General features: G+C 41.4%; 1 protein-coding gene across 3 annotated transcripts in view; it reads right to left on the bottom strand.

The window, feature by feature from the left end:
• LOC116034269 (hedgehog interacting protein) overlaps positions 1-21,415 on the bottom strand; it is a 32,462-nt gene extending 11,047 nt beyond the window's left edge. The window contains exons 1-8 of one of the 3 annotated variants that reach the window (XM_036000088.1): positions 20,590-21,415; positions 16,446-16,668; positions 11,234-11,378; positions 9,135-9,336; positions 3,021-3,172; positions 1,511-1,684; positions 1,244-1,387; positions 853-971 (exon numbers count right to left, since the gene is read on the bottom strand). In XM_036000088.1, coding sequence (XP_035855981.1) covers positions 853-971; positions 1,244-1,387; positions 1,511-1,684; positions 3,021-3,172; positions 9,135-9,336; positions 11,234-11,378; positions 16,446-16,668; positions 20,590-20,871 — 1,441 coding nt within the window. In that variant the 5' untranslated portion in view covers positions 20,872-21,415. Of the gene's footprint in view, positions 1-852; positions 972-1,243; positions 1,388-1,510; positions 1,685-3,020; positions 3,173-9,134; positions 9,337-11,233; positions 11,379-16,445; positions 16,669-19,871; positions 19,975-20,589 lie in introns of those variants that run through there. The other 2 variants (XM_031276863.2, XM_031276864.2) reach the window with 2 other exon arrangements.
• Between the last annotated feature and the right edge of the window lie 221 nt (positions 21,416-21,636).

Below are 21,636 nucleotides of genomic sequence, written 5' to 3'. Positions count from 1 at the left end.
ATGTTGAGGCAACATGGCATGTTTTCTGGATTACAGTTGTCTTGGCAAAGGGAAATATATATGGAGGTTTTCTGCCTTTAAAAATTATAATCCAAGACTTGGTGTGCTCATTTCCCAAATGTGATTACTTTAGAGTTTGGGTAACTGGCTAAATCAGGCATCAAGCCAAGTGAGAAGCGGTCTGTGGCGATAACTGGCACTAACTAACTTGGAGTGAGAGATGAGGGGTTTATTTGGGTTGCCAAAACAACTCTCATTGTGGCAAATATAACCAGTCCAATGTAATTTGGAACAAACAGCAGTAATTAGTTGGGTTTTTTTTGTAAAGAAAAGGCTTAGCATTGTGAAGGCGCTGCTGTTATTGATTATTTTCTCAATGTGAGAAGAACTAGGCCTCTCTCAGCTGTGTTTTCAACAATGCTAAACCATCATCTAGACAGGTTATTGTTGTTGACAGCTTTAAATCTTACTTGTGGACACAATCTTACATTCCCTTGGAAAATCTACACTCCACGAGGGGGAGAATCTTTCTCGATCACATCATTTTTACATGCAACCTTCACTGTCTCTACACTCAACCCAGGGGTTTTTCTTTGTTGCCAAAACACCATGCTCTTACAAAATGAAAGACCTTCGTAAAAACAGATGTCATTTTCAGGTTATCCAAGAGGTTAATGTATTTTCATTTCTTTCTCAAGACGTAATCCCATCAAACAAAAAAGCAGACAAAGGTTGCTCTCAGTTATTTTTATCATGAGCTATCAACATTGTAAATAATGAACTCTTTCCAAACTTAAAAAAGGGTAAATATTATGAAAATGTTTGGAAAATCTCATGGAAATTGTAACTCACCATAATCTTTCCCTTTAGTAATCTCTAGTATTCTTCCTGCTGATGTGTTTTTGCCACTGGCATCTGTACAGAGGATCAGGAGACTCCCATTGTCAGTCTGAAGCCGATCTACTGCACACCTACAGAATGCAGGGAAAACAGAAGTAAAGTATTGAAACCAACCAACTACAAGGTGGCAAGTTGGCATAAAAACAGTCTGAGTTTATTAAACTCTTTCCTAAAAACAGCAGTAATAAAACAGATATATGAGGATAATTGCTATGTAAGCTACTCATTTTTGACAGTACAAAAAACAGTAAAAGTTTGAATCAGGCAGCCCAATTTCGCCAGGAACAGCTGTTAAGTATGTCAGTATGACGTTGCTGAAGTGTCTCATTAAATGTTTACTCACCTGCCTGGGTCATGTAATCCATGAGCAAATATTTCAGGTGGCTGGTTGGTGCTGTTGAAGTACGGGTTGTTCCGCGGTATTGAATAAGGTGATGTACAGCAGTCTGTGTCCACATCTACCCTCAGGATGGACCCTGTGAAATCACTGCATTCAAACACAAACAAAATACACCTTCACGATGGTGGGAGCTAGGAAAGGATTCAATCTTGGGGCACACACACCAGCACTCGATCATTTATACTACAATTCTTAGACCTCTGATCTCACCTGAGTCCATCCATCTCCTCCATATCATCCAGGGTGATCATGCCATCTCCCAGGACAATGTGCAACAGACCATCAGGGCTGAACAGAAGTTGACCGCCTAGGTGCTTCCTGTGCAGCTCTGCCACTTCCATCAGCACCCTGACAGTCCGGGTGTCCACCTGGTTCGGGTTTTTCCTTAGGAAAAACACAACACATCATTGTCACTGGGTTCTGTCAATGGGTGCAAATCTTACATTACAAATTAACTAATTTATGTCAGTACAACATTTCTATACCTACATGACTTCCATACGGTCTCATATTAGATTCAAAAGTATACATTGTGGTGTCGGTTAAGTGGCTTTTGGACGCAGTTGGCTCTTGATTGGGGTAAAAGTCACTAAAGAAATGCTATGAAATATACTGCGTAAGACAAGTACACACTTTGATTGTCTCTAATTACTTTAGAAGAAGAATAATTGTGCTGGTGGGTAGAAGGATACAACATGGATAAGAAACGCTGACATGACATACCACACAAAATCCAACATGAAATGACATTAAATAGTTTGTGTCTGGAGACATTTAGTCTAATGCATTGTCTCAGTAAGGCAAAGACAGTGGGTGGAGATGTAACACAGGCTTAAAAATGTTGCACAAGTTCTACTGCAAAGTGAGGATTTGGCTTCACAGTATCAGCAACAAATATTTCATTATATGTTCTTTTGGGTAGTTCTGCGATTTTTAAAAAGCAGCTTGCTAAAGAAAAAATAAATTACTCTCTTAAACTACCATCAAATACTTTAACTGTCATTTCTCTATTGGACCCTCAAATTAGGGATTATACGCTGCAGTCACCAAGACTGCATGCCAAGACTATAATTAAGATTAGATCATTAAATCAAACATACAACTGTGATTATGCAAATTAAAATGTAACACTTAAACACCTTCGTGAGAAAAGATTGTTTTCTTAATTACAGGTCATTGTGAAGGGAGTGTGGCAAAAGGCAACATTGCTATCATCACAAGTGTTGCAAATGAACGCCCATATTACGCAGTGTGCTCTTACAGCTTTCGTATTTACTATGGTTACCATTGTCTCTGTCAAATCAGTGTTGTTGGAGGGGAATAGCACATATTATGATCAATTCCTTCAGGGTTTTGTGATCAGAACTTTTCCCACAACATTCAATAAGTTTCAATTTCATCCTATTCTTATTTCTCCTAATGCATTTGAAAAGCTTATAATTGCACCATTTGAATTTTTAAGCAATCAACAGTAAAGTGAGAGCATGTACTGAAAAGCAGATTGTGGGAATTTTCACCACTCGTCATGCATTGCTACAAATTACGACTGACCACATTGTAAACTGCCCTGCATGAAGAAATGAATGTCCAGGCTATATTAATCCTCAATAGTTAATACGTCAATGTTGTGGAGACTGTAAGGCAGCTGAGGTTTTGGTTTCCTTTCAGGCAGTGACCAACCCATATTTAAGGTAGATTTGGCACACACTCCTCCCATTACCTCGAAACGGTGTATTCAACCACACGGAGAATGTGGTCGTGTGGTCCAATAGCCCAGCGCTCTTGGTTGGTGGTGTAGGAGACGTAGAGCTTGCCATTCTTCTTGTAATTGGGGTGGAATGCCAGGCTTAGCAGGCCCCTTTCATCTCCACCCTGCAGTCAGATGAGAAACACAAAAGATCCAGGAGTTAATTATGTCCCTCCTTGGCTTCTGCTCGGGCTGTGTGGGGTTGGAATCACCCCCCTCGGTCATCTTCATCATCACCAAGACCACTACATGCAAACCCCTGCACACCCATCACCCCCACCTCCTTCAATTCTTCAACCTCTCTAATCCCCCTTTTTATTTATCCATCACATTCCCTTTCACACCCCTGCTATTCTCCCATTCTCTCTTTTTCTACCCTTGCCTGTTTCACTTCACACCTTCACCAACTTCCTTGAATATACCATTACCAACCATTATGAAGCATTTGACTCTGGGTAGAGCAGCACAACCTCCTCTACAACCCCCCGCCTTTGCCCAGTCCTCTCTGCAGCCTGGTTATGTGCGCATGTCCACAGGGTCAGGGGGCCCCTGTGACGCCCAGGCCCTCCCGGTGGCCTCCATTGTGCAGTGATTTGTGTGTGTAATCTTTGGGGGATATCCGTGAATGCTACGCTGAGTGGCTGAAAGAATTTATTAGCTCACTCACAGTTCATAGAGAGCACAAAAGTGCAGAGTGCTTCAGCCCATGCTTTTTGCTCCCCAACCCCTCGCTCTTTCCTGGTTTACACAAAATCCATGCAAAATTCAAGGCTTGGAGGGGGGGGTCAGAGAGCTGCCAACTCCCACTGTCTTGGCAACATGTTTAGAAAACATCCAAATTGCTTGTGTAATATGTAAACCTTTGTCTCACCCCGGAGGCAGCTACATCAGTTGTCACTACCCTGGTGGTCCTCCCATCATAGTTAGCTGTAATAATCAGCTACAGCATTTAATTCCCTAGGCAAGACAAGCCAGATCGGCCCTTTTTTAATGTTGTACTCTCCCTCACTATTTCTTCTTGACAAAAGAAAGAACAGAATGCTAGGCTTAGGTGTGAGAATGTTTATAAAGTGATCCCTGTGTGATTGCATCCTTAAAAAACAGCTTGATTTTTTTTTCTTTCACTGAGAAAATTTCAAAAAAGCGATAGTGAGCATCATGCAAAGAAGTTATCTCACTCATTCAAGTATCATGTCTACAATAACCACAGCTGTCTCATCCTTAAATATCCCCTCTTATTATCTTAAATTTAAAAAAAGGAATTCAGAAAAATATATATCCTGGTTTGAACATAAGTGACAGGCTCTGCATAGGTGTAGTCTTATGTCACAGGCCAAAGAACACACATCATAAATTGGTGAACTGAATCTCGTAGTTCTGTTTGGACTGCGTTAGACCCGGCCCAGTCAAACACAGCAGTGACACAGGCCACATGCGAATGCAAAAGAGATGACTCTTTGCAAAGGAATTTACTTGAAGTACCAATGAACAACAACATAGACCCACATGATAAGCCACAGGGGTTCTATCAATCTGAATATAAAGTGAAATGTTGTGAAAGTTGACAAATAAATCGCCACCCCAAAAGACAGAGTTCCTCTACAGCAAATTTATGAGTACTACTAAATGTCAGATCATTGAAGTCAAATAAAAAAGGAGTTATGTGGGAGTGGATGCAGCACACAACAGCTGGATGTTAGTTGGAGCAGAGGTGACTGCACTTTGCCAAAGAATGTCAAAAGGCTTCATCTTAGGAAGAGAAATTCTTAACCTCATCTTGAAATGCTGGATCCATATGTTGGATTTGGGGATGCAGTGACCCACATCCCCAAAATACACTCACTATAGAGAGTGGGTCAAAGACCACAATGCCAAAGAGGCCTAGATCCAGCGCCAAAGGGGGACCACCAAGATACACAGTGGTTAAATGGACTGAAATATTAGCTCACTTGCTAATGACTAGCTCCTTCAGCAGCAGGCGAAAAGCAGAGCTGGCACCAGAGCCATAAGAAACAAACACTGCATTAGCCTTTCACTGCAGAGAAAATCAAAGGAGATACCTTGATTAAAAGTGCCAACCTATGGCTCCTGAGCATAGATCATGCTAAAACTGCTGCCAGAGCTGCAGTAGGTAAGATATTCTTGGCACGGCTCAAAAACCAATAAACTGTACAAACAAGCTAATTTAGAGAAACTGCAGGTTTCACATATTGTCAGCTGCAACGTGAATTTCCTAGGGTTTCAGCTTCTACATTGTGGGTTTAAAAGCTGTAATTAGATTTAGGAGTTTTGCTCTGCCTTGTGTCATAGTACATTTTATCAACTACTACAGTACTGTGTGTGCACTTTTATACTATGCCGTTATGCTGTTTACTTTTCACCTACAGTACATATGGACGACGATGGGTCAATTTAGGGGTAAGCTGCAAGATTCTCTGTTTCATTGCAAGCAGTTAACCCTCATATTAATAATAATTTACCTTCATAATTTTTTAACAACAGATGTCAATGAATGCTGTGGATTATAATGCCTGCCATCTCCTCTATCAAACTATACAATTAAGTTGACTCAACTTAAAACATTCCCTCCATTATACCCTTAAACATCATTGTGTTTTTTTATGACTGCCATCATTCTTCCACAGCCAGGCGGGGGGGTTCTGATTGAATCTCTCATGAGGTATTATGTCTTCATTTTTCACAAACACCTGCCTCTGCATTCCTCTTTTCCCTCCAAATTTTGTTCTCTGGGGCTCTGGCTTTGGCGCACTGTCAAAGTGTTGGCGTCACTCCACAGAAAGCTGGGAAAATGAGGTGCAGGGATGAGGAGCGGTTGTTATCTCACATCTCAGAGTGCATTACATGGAATGCTGGTCCTGTCTGAGTGGCGGAGGCAGCGACACTACCATTTCCAATTCTGCAGGGGCAGCTGTCTTTGGGTCAGAGTGACGCATAAGTTGCATTGTTACCCTGAACCTATTGATCCTTTCTCAGTGGCTGGTGGGCATTTCTCCACTGAAAGACATTCCACATGAGTTGATTGGAGCAAAACAATGTCTACGCCCTTCACTCAAAGACTACCTGAAGCATCTACGCTCACATCTCCCTCACACACACAGACAATACACACCTCCTGTGTAGTATTCTCTGCTTTTCCCTTAGCCGTACAATGAGAATCAAATCTCCACTGCAACTCCGCCACCTGTTCATACATAAATCCTATGACTTATAATAGTTTATAGCAATCTTATGACACCTTAATCCTCCCACCAACCAATAATAAGATATAATCCATCATCTGGGCCATAAAGTTCATAGAATAGACTCTTTTTTTGTGCCTAACTGCTCCATTTGTTAACATTTTATCTTTCAATAGCATGCAGCCCACTGTTTGAGGATAATTGTGAGATCAGTATGAGTTATAGTGAAGATGAGGCCATTTATTTCTGTCCATATGAAAGCAGCCCTGACCCTCTGATGGCCGCTGAGAATGCAGAGCAGCTGTCAGCGGAGCAGGGACAGAAAGAACAACATGCTGTGACTTATTTGTTTTAACAGTGAAATATTTTATTGCAGGCCCCTTCGCCCCCTGTAACACAGTGACATGTCAGTGAAATATTTGAGTAACTCCAATTACCTTAATTGACAGACAAGAAAGTCTAATTTTGTTGAAACCTTTCCTGAAGATTGTTTTAAATAACTGTATTTGGTATAGCATTGCACTGTATATAGAATTTTGTTTAGACCTAATGTTTTATTTGATCCCTTAAAGTTATATTCCATACATCTTCGTTTGTATTGTATTTTGTATATACATACAGACACTAACTAGAGTGCTTCCAAGCTGAAGCAACAAAACTCTTCTGTTTTTTTTTTTTTATTTGGTGTGTATAAGGCAGAAAATTGCAGCCTGTAATGCAAATAGGCATTTGTGTTTGGCATACTAGAAAAGTTACAGAAAATTAGAACAGGAGTGTTCAGAACATTATACTGTATAACCATGTCAAAAATATATTTTCATAAAAAACACAAATCTAAAAATATAGGCAGCTTGATTGTAATTGCATTTTTTTAAGTCTCAAGTATCTGTATTGGTAGACTTTAGTAAGAATGGTCAAACTTGGCTACATGCACCATCTCTGAACCACATCCTGCAGCCGGGCTTTGTCCAATCAGGAGGTTTGTCCACAATTCACCATCATGTTAGAGTTGTGTGAATGTGAGCTAGTTGTGGAGAGACCACTACGATGATGACATGGGTGGTGTGTGTGTGTGTGTGTGTGTGTGTGTGTGTGTGAATGTGTGTGTGGTGGGTGGGTGAGTGGAAGGAGGGGGGGCTTGAGTATAGAGATTGAATTTCAGGAGAAGAACACCCACAGCGCAGCTAGGAGCCCACACCACCACAGCACAGCATTGTGTCTGTGCAGTTCAGCTTAATTGGCACCGGGGGGATCCGTGGAAGGAGGGGGATAGAGGAGCAGAAGGAAACACAGAACATTACAATCAAAGCATGTGCATGGAGCTGATGATAAACCCGTTATCTGCCCTGTCTCCTGGGGGCCTGGGTTCCTCTTTCGGTATAAAGGCAGCTCCATCCTGTTGATGCTGCCAGTAAACACCTTAGCCCTCCCCTGGTTCTGTTCACCCCGTGTGGGAGCCTGTTTCGGCAGCCAACATCACAGAATAGGACTCCTGGGGCCTGCGGGGGATCGAGCCACATCTAATTGTCATAATGATCACTTTATCCACAACCAGTTTGGATTGAATGATGATAAGAGAGCAGTGAGAGCATCCCGCAGGGGGTAGTTGCATATTCAATTGCTGTGCTCTGTTTGACTCCTTGTAAGCAAAGGGTCTTGTCAGTGGAGGAGCAGGAGGCATGCGTGATAGATAAACTTCCTGTCTAGGAGTGTGACCCACAAAAATCCCAGTTAACCCATCTCGTGCAATCTCAGCAATTTCCGAAAAATTCTCAAATACAAAATCTGAGATGCAGTAAGGTTTATGAATAAATATTTAATATCAGGACAGTACCATGAAGACTGCAATGTCTTTGCTATTGAAATATCAATAGAGAATTCTTTGAGCTACAGTTTATGTCATATTACAAACAATTTATGTTCTACGTCTTGCAATATTTCCAGTGTCACGAAAAAGATATTTCAAGAACTAGCACAACACCACAATACACGGTTGGTTAAAAATGCATTTACTCTATGACACTACTGACACAACGGACGTAACAATTTCCAAAAATCTGCAGCAGGCTCAGAAGATATAAATGAGAAAATATACTTCATGTGCACCTGTACTTATTTACACCCTTGTCCATGTTTATTTTTTTCAAAGAGGGCACAAAGCACATAGGTGCTACGTCCTGTCAAAAATACAGACATATCAGTCTTTTCAGCTCCTCACACTATATACAGTATACCACTAACCCCTTATTATTATAACTAAGAAAGCAGGAGAAAGCAAGGATATCACAGACATTCGATAAACTATCTTTGGTTGAAGTGAATAAAGAGTGTGGACAAGGTTACAATTATAAACCATGCATTATGTAGGGTATTGAGTTAGTCACTATGTAAAGTATTGGGTAACCATGTGGGATATTAGAACCCTTACAGGAACAATATGGGAGAGATTAAGAAAGCCATTAACCCATCTTGTGAGAATTAGCAGAAAATTAGCAGTGAGCACAATGTGTGCTGTCTGTACAGTTAATTAGCAGGTAATAGCGTAATGATTAACCACAATCACATTTGATGAATGACTGCTTGTTTGGTGTAATTATATAATTGAATACTAATAGTAAGCAGCCACTTTCAAGGGATTTGTCTTGGCTAGAGATGTTCCTCACAGGTTTACATAGGTGCAAACAGTTTTGTTGTAAAGCATTGTGTTAAGGCTCTAGCACATTACATCTTTACTCTAGCAATGTAGCAAACAATATTTCATACACCATCAGCCAAGTTCCTTTCCTCTTTCCTGTTTGCATCTGTGCTCAGATTACATCCATATTATCATATTACGTCCGGAATTCCTCCAACACTGTTAACACTAGTAAAGCAGGCTCATTCCTACCTTCAGGCCGTTCTGCACCAGCTTGTGGATGTCCAGGAAGGGCTCCTTGATTAGCTCGAGGTCATGGTTGAGTATCCTGACAATTCCCTCCCTCTCCAGGACAAATAGCCGCTGGGATCCATCCCCACAGTGCACCACGGCCACCGGCTGCCTCAGACTACTCAACACCTCCTGGGCACAGTAGCAGTTGTGTTTGTGTTTCCTGGGTAACGAGGGAGACAAAAGGTCAGAGACCGATGGTGGCGGTGAACAATCCAGTTATAAGGTAGAAGGGGCATGACAGAATTTGAAATAGTAGTATTTGGAAGGAAGCATGAAATAACCAGCAGTAAGACCTTACAACAGTTTAACCTAAAATAATTTTTCTTATGACATTTACAATGATTTTCTGAATTAAAAGTGCTCTAAGCGATGTTGGGTGATGTTACTTCTTGTTGACGTTCAAAGTATTTTCAAACAAAACGAAGACTAACTCGCTCCTCCCTCCTCCCTCCTCATCCTATTCCCTCCCTTCTGTGCTTCAGCGCACTAACACCCCCCCCCAAAAAAAATCCTTCTTGTCCGTTATTGGCTGAATGCTGGAACACGGTTTGTGTACGTTTGCATGGTCCAGGTTGGACCACTTTGTTTTTGTTGGCGTGTGTGGACCCTAGCCGTTTTTTTACAGTGTGTTCAGGGGACCGGCAGCTCGCGGATAGTGAGGAGATGTTTGCTGTATGTGACAAAAAAAAAAAACATTGCTTAGAGTACTTTTAAATACCTCACTTTTCTGTATCAGACTGCAAGTGTTTGAGATTTCTCTCAACTGACAAAACTAGCAGATGTGCTCTTTATCAGGTCTTTATCACCTTTGCTGGTTTACTAATTTGGTGATTTTCCGTTTGCCAAGGTGGGAACATTGGTAACCAGCAGACACATTTAAATGCACAACACAAATCCAGTTTATCATTGTGTCTATAATAAGACAACTAAAATGTCTTCCTCCTCTCTACGTCAATGAACTCCCTCACAACCACCTGTTCCCACCAATCCTCTCCCTCCGTCTTTCCAATTTAATTTAAAAACCAAAGCCAGCTTACCAGGGCATGCATCAGCTGCATGCGTCACCTCTGTCTTTTAAATGGCGAGCAAAAGTAGCGCAGGAGGTTCAAACTAACCCTCCCATGTCCCCCCTCAACTGTGCAGGTACCTGACCAAACTGTAGAGGCAGGGGTAAGAACACTTGTGGTTGTTTCCCACCTGTGAACACGGCCACTTTGGTGCAGAGAGCACAGATTTTAAGGGGGATAAGAGAAGCTGATTTGACTGGCCACAATTGATACAAGCCCATAACCAACTAACTCATCCACTGTTAATGTCTAATGTTGGATTCTTTCTTGTCCTATCCTGTTTTCTATGTGTCCGGGTGAGCTACATAACACAAGCCATAAATACCAATAAGTGCACTACCACTCCCTGGAACTGTGACAGTGATAACTTCATTTTGGCACTTTCTCCCAGCGTCTAACGTAAGAGAGTAGACCTCTCAGGGGATAAGGTTCAGAAGCAACAAATAAGCCCCAGACTTTCTAACTTTTGGAAGTTTTTTGACTGAATGTTGTTTGCTGCTATTCAGGTGCACATGCTGCTTGGCCTTCTTGCCTCAGGGAAAACAGAGATGAAAGGCATCCCCCCATGGACAAAAGGGCAAAGCCCTCTGTGATGTACAGACCTTTGCAGCGAGGGAGGCAACCAGAATGACGCAGGATAAGCATTTTTATTATGTGAGCAAAGCTGAGCAAATGCAGTCTGGACAAACTTTAGGATTAGAGAGGAGGTGGCATAGCATTTCTGTCTGAGAGGATGGACCATGTCAAATGGACCAGTGAATCCAGAACATGTGACCGAGGCTACCCCCATTTCTATAAAAACATAAAAATCACAGCTGAATGTCATTAATCTGAACTTGTAAGTACTAATAATGAAGCCTGAAAAGTTCACTTGGCTGAAACACATTTAAGAACTAGCCAAAGCTCATTCAAAATAATAATATGTACATCTTCCATAGTGTAACTCAATCGTCAAATAGAATAAAACATGGTAAAAGTCAGGCTACAAACCTGCTGATATCTTCTATTTTCTCATCTCCCAAGTAGTTGGAATCTTGCCCTTGTGGTCGCTTTCGTTGAAAATCTGGAAAGCACAGACTGGCATCTCTCCTCCCATAGTATTGGCAGAACTCATCCACATCGGCCTGGAACAGTTCTAGCAAACACAACAGATACAGACATATTTTATACACTTACTGTAGATATTGCAGGGTTAAATTACTTCATACACTGGGCTTGCGTAGACACCTAAACCAAGAAAATCTGATGAATATTCTTCTAACATTGTTTTTATGGTACGTTAGCTCTGAGTGTGCACCTGTCTGTAGTGTATGTGGCTGTATAAATGTGTGCATGCATGAATATGTGCAAGAGAGGACAAAAGAGTAAGAGAGAGACAGAGGAAGAAAAAAAGGATGTGATGTGCTTATGTGTTGGGGAGGGTTGAAGATATGCTTGATGAGCCAAACCAAATCCTGGCTAGACTGGGCGTAAATGAACAAGTGAAGAGAAACTGGGCCAAACCAAATGGATCACAGATTAGATAGGGGTCTGCTGTGAACTATGCCTCTCAATTTCAAGTTTACTCATTATTTGTCATTATTTTGATTTATGAAATTATGCTTTTGCACTAGTCCTAATGGAGTCCTATGACTGACTTTCTTCAGTCTATCCAGCAACATAGTGATTCATTGCTTGTTTATTTTACTTTTTTTATACAAACTTAAGACACATTTAAATGCACAGCAAAAATCCATTTTATCATCTTGTCCGATTCCTATCCGCATCTCTTGTAACAACCCATGTTTTGTATGAAGGCTTTCTGTTGTATACCTCTCTCTACAGCCATCAGAAGGCAGCAGGTAGAGTACACAGTGACTTCCCTCTGAAGTCTCTAATCTGACGGACAAAGCCCTGCCCTTTGAGGAGTAGTCATATTCGCCTCATTCAGCTGGTCTAGAGGCTCTGTTCACACAGCCTTAACACACCCCCACAACAAACCCAATAAAACTATTAACAAAAACAAAACTACACTGTGTATTAGAAAACCAAGCCAAACCAGAACCAAATTGAAAACACTGACAAAGAAAGACTGAGAGACTCTCAGTTTTTACTTGACGAGATTACAGAATGTGAAATGATGGTAACAAAATTTGTCTTCATATTATGTCATAAGAGTTCCCTTCATGAGGCTATTTGTAGGACACTCTGTGTCACAGCTCTTACTATCGCCTATCAAAATCAGCACGTCAAAAGGTTACTTGAGTGTAGTTACTAATGGTGGACGATGGTTTTCTCTGTGCAAAACGGTGTTCTTTCAATTAATTGGAGAGAACACATACTGTCAGGAATTCTCAGGCGTCCAAAATATATATATATATATATATATATAATATATAAGTCCCAACCACTTTCCTTCAAACAAGTCTGACTGTTTTGCATTACTGAGCAACACATGGGCACAGCATGCAAAATGAAATAATCAACCTGTTAAATATGGCATGTAATTCTGAATAAAGGGTGAGGTTCAGGTTTTTACATTGCCAAACAATGACGAGATGTTCCCAAATGCTTCCTTAGTTGTGTCTCAGCAACTTTCATTAAAGTGTTTTTGAGGGGAGTTTTTCCTTATCTGAATCGAGGGTGTCATATGCTGTACAGATTGTTAAGCCCATTGAGGCAAATTTGGAATATCAAGCTATATAAATAAAATGTACTTGACTTACTGATTGTATTCTACTCAATTAGCATGTAAATTCAAGGTAAAACTGCCATCACATCGTTCCTTATGGCCTGCTGGTTTACGTAAAATGTTTCACTGCCAGAGGAAAAGTGATCTGCGTAAACATAGCAGTCACACGCAGCTACACCTCCAGCCTGTCACAACACTATTCCCAGCAAAGTGTACTGTGCAGTGGGTCTCACAGGCCCTTTGCGACCTAAAAACAATCTTGCCAATAGTTTCCTTTAGTCAATCCCTCAGAGGACACAGGAGAGCAAATACACCAGTGATAAAAACACAAACAGGACTCTCCCTGTCCCTTCTTTCATCTCCCTCTCCTGACACACACCGACCGCAAGTGCTGACCGCACCAAATACTGGAGGTGATAGGATATCCCCTCAAACATCTAAACACAACATGAAGATCAAACACAGAAACACACACACAGACACAGAGCTCTAGCTATACCACCCACTCACTTGTGTCTGCAGTTATCTTAACCATGCTGGTTGGGGACTTCGGTTGTGGGGGGGTTAGTGAACAGGGGAGGAAGATATGAGAAAAGAGGAGTTTGGGGAAGATGGGAGGCCTCCAGGCAGAAGTGAGAGTCAAGGCAGTAAATGTCTTTATGGAGAAATGGGGGCTAAGTACATGGCCTAATCAAGGGCTGGTAGGAAGTTTCATGGGAGCAGGATGACAGTTATGGATGCAGTAAAGGCTACTGTTTCATTTTAATACCTTTGGCCAGCGATTTTAAAAATGCCAACACAATTGTTACCATTTATGAAAACAAAGTGTACAACTCTATGGCCTCTCTGCAATAGGATTCAATCTAATTATTTGTGTTTAGTAGGGTGTGCTTTTTTAAAGTTTATTGTATTTACAAAAATGTGAGGGCTGTACTCACTTTTGTGAGATACTGTATGTATGTTCAACCTTATTTGTACTGCGTACACAGAAAAGAGTATGAACCAAGTAAAAGAGAAGATAGAAGAGAGAGAGAGAGAGAGAGAGAGAGAGAGAGAGAGAAAGAGACAGAACTCTGTCCATATTCCCAGCGCTAAAGTTATATTTCCATCTGGTTATCTTCCAAGGCAACCTGGGTGGCCCACCCAAAGTACTTGACATCTTGATGCACTTCAGCAGTTTTACATACACACAACCTTTGTAGAAAAATAAATGTGTCATTCGTCACCACATATGCTGATCTGTAGAGGGCTGAGGGGGGGTAAATGGGGAGGAGCATGACGGTGAACACAGAGAGGGGGGATTCTTCTCTGGATTCCTCTGTTGAGCTTTTTTGGTTGGACTCTCTGAGCCCATATGTCTCTCAGCTCATGAGTAAGTAATGTTACTCCAGACAAGCCTTCTTCTTCTGTTTTTCTATGCTCTATGGAGTCCCACTCGCCAAATTTCAAGTGCTGTACAAGATATGCAAGCAGGCCATTAGATGCAGACGAGGATGGAATGTATGTGTTTGATATTTGACTTGAGCTGCAGAATACCATGTGGGTGGGTTGCAGACAAGTGTGTTTGAAACTGTTCTCTGTTTGCAAATCTCAGCAGATCTAATCAGTTTGTGGCGACAGAGACTGGAAGAAGACTTGGCTGGAGGAGAAAAGACAGTCAGAAAGTGTTTGATCATGTTTGGTATGCACAGGTACCTGTGATCTTGCATCCCTTCAAAAAGGAAATTCTGAAGACCAAATGCTTTCAAAGGACAGAGGGGTTCCCATCATTTAGCAGTGCCGTATCTACAAGGAAACTGTTGCAGAAATGAGTTTTTTTCCCTGTTCTGTGGATTCTGCCATCTCGTAGTGGAGCTCATGACAGGGGCCAGTTAAGCAACACTTCAACTATGTTTAGATTCATGTGAACTTACTACTCAAACGAAAACATACTGGTGGCAGAACATGAGCCACAGGTCTTTAAGTGACAGTTTATGTTTGAGGAAGGCAAGGGGCCAAGCAGTCATGTCTAGACCACAGCTAGGGTGCTTATGCATCCCGTGAGCAGTATCCAGGAACAGTTCATAAAATAGTTCATTTTGCTCCAGTCCAGTTTTCTAGTACACAGATCAGGCGGGGCCAGCTTTTGTTTTCACACCCAAATGCAAATCTAATATGTTCCATTCACATGTCAGGAAATACCTCAAATTTCTGTATTGTTAATACACTTAAAGTGGCCATATTATGCTCATTTTCAGGTTCATAATTGTATTTTTAGGTTGTACCAGAATAGGTTTACATGGTTTAATTTAAAAAAGAAAACACCATATTTTTGTTGTACTGCACACTGCTGCAGCTCCTCTTTTCACCCTGTGCTCAGGTCTCTGTTTTAGCTACAGAGTGAGACCTCTCACTGCTGTAACGTCTTTTTTGGCAGTCGCACATGCGCAGTAGCTAGGTAAGATCACATCATTTAGCTAGCTGTTTGTTTCTACAACTTCAGTAGTACAAGGCAGGATTAGCCGGGAGACTTCTTCTAAACGAGGGTACACTTCCAACTTTGCGTGGAATACCTGCAGAATAGGGACGTGTAAGTAGTTCTTTTGTAGATTATGGTGAACTAGTGTGTGTTGTAGCAGTGTTTTGCCATTCAGAACGAGCTAGCATGCTAGTGCTAGCATGCTACGGTTAGCCACCTCGTTTCGGCTAGTGACGTAAAAAGCCCTGCCGATTTTGAACAGCTCACCCGGAGACTGAAGGCAGGACACATTCAGAAACCCGTATCTCACTCAAAACCAAGTTTCCAAGTTTGTATGCGTGTGGAAGCACCAGAGACACAAAATAACACCCCAAATCCCAGAAAAAGTGATTTTTTCATAATATGGGTACTTTAAGGTGATCAAAAACAGTCACATATTTGCAAATTGATGGTGATTAAAATAAACTTGCATGATCCAAACAAACCTAACAGAGACAAGAGAACAAAGCGTTCTGCACCTAGTGCCATAAATACTGTACAGCTAGACTGAAGTCATAAAAAAGCTAAAATATTGCTCTGCTATTTGCTAGACCAAATGTCCTACATCAGACTGCAGACTAATCAGCAAACTGGTGTTGTGTCTATATAGGCAGTGTGTGGCGAGTCATTTTACTGATGCACTAAAGTGCAACAGTAAAGCAAGTGCGAGGCAGTGAGCAAGCAAATGGGTGAGACAAGCTCAGCAACAAATGGAGGTGAGGTCAGTTGAGGTAAGAGCTGGATAAATAAATAGTCACAGACCAGACTACTGACGCACCATTTCTTGCATAAGTCCAAAAATCTGCCAGTTCTACATGTGCAGGCTGAGTCTCAATGACGAATGAGGCCTGCTGTGAATTTTAATTCATCACAATAAGGTGTCAGTTACATTTCAAATGAGACTGAAATGAGCAAGTATAACGTATGCCTACTTTCAGTTACTCTATCCATGTGTATGCTTGGGTATCGCCAAGTAAACACAAAGGGGCAACAATTCAAGTCACATTCATTGTCATTATTATCCGTATAATTACCTGGTATGTGTCCCCTGCAGGTGTAGTAGAACTCGCGGCAGAAATCCTGGCACAGCCGCGGCAGGTCTGGCTCCCTGTGTGTCATCTTATCCATGTCCAAGGAGTGGAACAACACCTGGGCATTGGGGGAACAGCGAGCACACTTGATCTCCTCCAGGATACGTCCACATTCGGTGTTGTTGGTGGAGAAAATCTGGAGACCACACGCAATAGGGACCAATGCCTGATTAAAATAGAGGACTGTTAACTTTTACTTCTTTAGTTAAGATTGTAGGGTGCATTTTTAAATCGTCGTTGTCATAAATTCCTGACAATTTAAGACACTGTTTGAGATTTTCAAGAACAATAACTATACAAAATGAGATGTTTTCAAATGATTACAGTGAGTCCAAATTACATTTTAAAGGAAAATATTAGCACTTAAAAGATTTCACCTAACTTTTTCATGTGTCAATATATCAATACAACACAGAGATGCCAAGGCACTTCTCAGCCCTCACCATTTAACTAAATTGGCCAATCTCACCCCTGTAACCGCACAGAAAGTGAATGATCTCTACTTAAAAATTACACCCACACACTGATAACTGTATGTTTACAGGCTTTCCCCATATGACACGTGCAAAGTGAGATACTCTGTTGGAAACAGCACCACTAGATGTAATAAACCCATTCATTTGCATGCCACATCTCATGTTAAACATCAATGCCATCATTGTATTGTCTGTTTATATTCTACATGATCTGCAGATTTGACAGGTGGTTCCTTATTGTTATGGTTGCTATTGTGCTGAACAATTTGTTTGCACAGCAACTTTCTTTTTTTTCCTCGCATCATCTGTAGAATGAAGAATGAGGAGGGAGAAAGACAGTCACTTGCATAGTGTGAAAGTCTGCAGCATCTCTACCACAATCTGCATGAACGTTCACACCATTCACACTGCAAAGACACTCTAAATTTTCACTGGTAGTGCTGCTATAGCCTCTTTCTTTATTGTCCCACTGAAACATTCTTTTCAGTTTTTACAATCTCATGTATACAAGCTAAATTATAGCAAGGCCCTGCATAGTAGTACATCAATTCTATATCCTTTGATACCAATTTGTTAAACATTGAGGTTGGAACACCCTGTCTGTTTAGAGAAATAAACAAAGAAATCATCTCATTCACTGCCTACTTACCCAAGTTCATGAACAGTTAAAGTCAAATTACATTTCCCATGTCTGACAGATCCTGGGGCATGAAATGAATAAAGCCAAATAAGAGCCTCAAAGCCTGACTTGGGGTCATTATGCAAAAGTACACAAAGAGTTAATCCAAAAGAAATTAACAGGCTTATTTACATAACAAATTAGCTGTAATAAAACACAATGTAATCTGTTTTAGGTCACGAGCAGCGCTGCTTGGGCAGCCAGGCAGGCTGGTAGTGCTTTGCTCTGTGTGAGGTCCATGTGTAAACACCAATTTAGAGATAGACAGGCACATCATTCCCACTCTGGTATCAACAAATTAGCAGTCTGTCGAAGTCAATTAGACCAGCGGACCCAGGGCCAACATATGGATGCCTTACACTTTGCTCTGACTGCAACAAACTACAACTGGGGAAAAGATTTTCTGTTTAGCAGTTATTCAGAGCTGTGTTTAGCCAACAGGTGGCAAAACATCTGGCAAAACCTTGAGGGTTTACCTGAAAAATATACTAACATATACAAAAAATCTGTCACCACAAAAGGCAGTATAATGGACTAATTGAAGAGGGAAAAGAAATTCTATTTTATCTGAGGTTCCATAGTTGAACTCAGATCTGAATCCCACTTTTGTTTTATATTTTATCTAATTGTTGACCTTTTTCTCAAAAAGGGAGTTCCGGGCTGGCTATGACCCTGTATGTGTGGTGAGTTCCTCTGTCTCTGTGCCCTCAAAACTCATGCCATGTAGTGTTGTGGGCATGCCTGCCCTCATGCTCTAAATTGCCCATTGATTCTGTGTGCCATGGGCTGGCACAAGGTCCATGGAGAGTAGCATTTGTGTGCTCTCAGCCATGCCCTGTGTCCATATGTTGCTGGGATGGGCTCCAATGTTGCCATCATCCAAACCATAACAAGTGGGCCTTTGTTTGTTGTCTTTTGCTGAATCTCAGTGAGTATGTTCCTCAAAAGCAGGGAGAAAATGGCAATTAGGCTTAGCTGTTGTACTTTTGCTAAGGATATGCTAAAGCAGGTCAAGAACAGAGCCATAATCAAACAAACACAGAGCAAAAATAGCGTAAGAAAATAATATTGTCAATAACGTATTCCAAGGCTATTTCAGATGTTTACATTACATTTTCTAAAGTTGACATTACACCAAGCTGCAGTGCATCGCTTCATGTTGGAGAACAGCTATTACAAGATTACTTATTTCTAGGATAGCATCTGCATAATGGTTTTTGCAAATGAAATTGCCTGAACAAACATATTAATATACAATGCCACACTTGGAAAATAATCACTTGTCTTTCAAATGCAATAAATCAGTAACACTCTGAAAACCTCATCAAACCTCATATGGTCAGAGAGACTGAGAGAGAGGGGGAGAGGTACCGAGGTAGGCAATGCTAAGCTTTAACAAAACACTTGTCCTTGGGGAATAGGTGTAAGTTGGTTGGCAGGGGTATATGGTGAAGGACACACACACACACACACACACACACACACACACACACACACACACACACACACACACACACACACACACACACACCCTCTCAAAGGCATTAACACTAGGACAGGGCTGATGACTGGGGGAGAGTGATGTTCTCCAGCTTCTCCCATTAGTGAAACCAACAAACACAATGGTGTTGTTGTTATTCTTTTGCCATAATCAGAAAGGGCTCCGTGTGTGGGCAGTGTAGTGGGGAGGAGGAAAAGTCGAGTTTGTCCTATTCAGTTTTCCCCCCCTCTTATTTGCATGACTTGAGCAAATTAAATGATGCAATATGGCTTTTTATCGCAACACAAAGTTAGATACCACCCAGCCACTGAATGATTCGAGGAGTGGTTTACATGAGAATGGCCCGGTGAGGATCCAACGGAATCCTCTACAAGTTTGGCGCATACAGTCGCTTTTTTCTGACTTACCCCCCACAGAAACTGAGCATTTAAAAGCCTTAGCTACTTATTTGACATTTCAAAACTTCTTCTTATCACGTCGGTCGATGCCATAACGGTCAAGAGTGTTAAGTAAAAGCGCGAGCCCGGTACTGTTTGTAGAACTTTTTCTTTAACGTCAACAGCGTTACGTTAGGCAAACACATTTCTGTACGTAACGCCGAAACACAACGTGAGGACTCTTTCAAACAGACGAAAAGAAAAACAGTTCGCTATCAGTTGCTGTGGGAAAAAAAAGTTAAACGGTTGATAAAAAAGTTATAACCGGGCTCTTACCTGTTCTGGTAAACGGTTCAACAGCTTAGCTAGAACGCCTTTTTCCTGACAGTTGGTTGTAGCTGACTGTGGCGAGAAGTAACGTAAATCGACGAGTGTTTACCATGGTAACGCCGAAGCGCATTGGACAGCTGAATAGCTGCATCAGATTGTGTAAAGCAAGACACCGTAAAATGAAAATGTATCATCGAAACCTGGACATTCATTCAATTTACATTTACAAAGTAAAAAAGACACAGGTAAACCCTTACAGAAAAGATACATGCATGGGCACTAGCAAAATAAGTTGTTATGAAAATCATAAGAGATTAAAAACAAGATTAAAAAAGTAACGTTACAGACATACGCATATGTCACAAATGGGGATTTTACAAGACGAAGCTTTAGGTACTATTTAAAAAACAAAGGTATGGTAATTTCACCTACCACTGAGTAACACACACACACACACACACACACACACACACACACACACACACACACACACACACACACATATATACATTGGTCTATATGTCCCTGTAGGAATGTTAAAATAAGACTTTTTCATCGGGACAGGGCAATTTCCCCTGACCATCCCCACATTCAGCTGTCGGTAACAAGAGGAAGAATGACAATACACAATGGTTGTAAATGCATCTCCTGAGGGGTTTTAGCAGTAACACCCCAGCCCCTTAATTTGAAGAAAATGCAACGTGGTGGATGGACATTAACCTACCCTAGCATCCCTGCGGTGCAGGATCTGATAGGCGGCTCTCCTGGTGGGACAGCAGGACACTCGGGGGTACAACCTGTGGCAAACTTCTCCGCTGCTGCTGCTGCTGCTGCTGCCGTCAAGCAACACTTTTCGCTCCCTTTTCTTCAGCCGCTTGGGCAGGCTTCCGTCGTAACATCTTCTTCTCCTGGGGCTAATTTCTCCCCTCTCGCCGAATTTAGCGTCTCCACATTCCCACACGCTGACCGCGATGGCCAGGACGAGCACAAATTGCAAATGCTTCATAGCTTAAAAAATTATAAAATTAACAAAAAATATGAATAGAAAAAACTCCCAAGATCTGTCCCCTCTTTTTGAAAAAATAGTGGGGTTAACCTGCAATGTAGAATATAAAATAATATCAATTTTTCTTTTCTTTTTTAATATTTTTTTGGGCTAATTTCTCCAAGCAGCAAAAGCCAATTTGGCTACTATAAGAGCATTTCAAATATTCTGTTTGTCAGGGCAGGTGTCCTGAATTTGACCAACAACTATGACCAAAGGTGTTTAAAAAAACATTATTGTTGCTTCTGCCTATATAGAACAACTCAGAAATAAAAAATAAAATATAAGCAAAACAATAACACAATTTATCCTGATGAACACAAAAAGTCAAAACCCAAAGAACACCGTGAACTGCAAAAGAGCCGTGATGTTCCTTTAGATGTAATTCCTTTTAAGCACAGCACGGAGGTTTGTGCATGCACGGGGTCAAAAAAACATAGAAGACATAAAAGTTGTCTCTCACTAAAGTCCTCAGACCGCTCACATGTTTTCCCGTGCGCTTTCCTCCTTCTTTTTAACCAGCGCGCGAGAAGAGGAGCGAGCGCGGTGACGTACGACTTCGCGGGTGCGCGCATGTGGCCACAGTCGCGTCCACGTCGAGGTAAACAGTTACCTGGTAGAGCGGAGGACGGAGAGTAGAGGCAGAGGTAGACGCACTGTTGGTTTCCATTGACCGAAAAAGTAAAGACGATTATTACTGAGGTCTAATTCAGCCTTAAATATATG

The sequence above is a fragment of the Sander lucioperca genome, chromosome 4 (genome assembly GCF_008315115.2).
Source record: "Sander lucioperca isolate FBNREF2018 chromosome 4, SLUC_FBN_1.2, whole genome shotgun sequence".
NCBI classification, from domain to species: domain Eukaryota; kingdom Metazoa; phylum Chordata; class Actinopteri; order Perciformes; family Percidae; genus Sander; species Sander lucioperca.
This window is presented reverse-complemented; position numbering and strand designations above follow the sequence as displayed.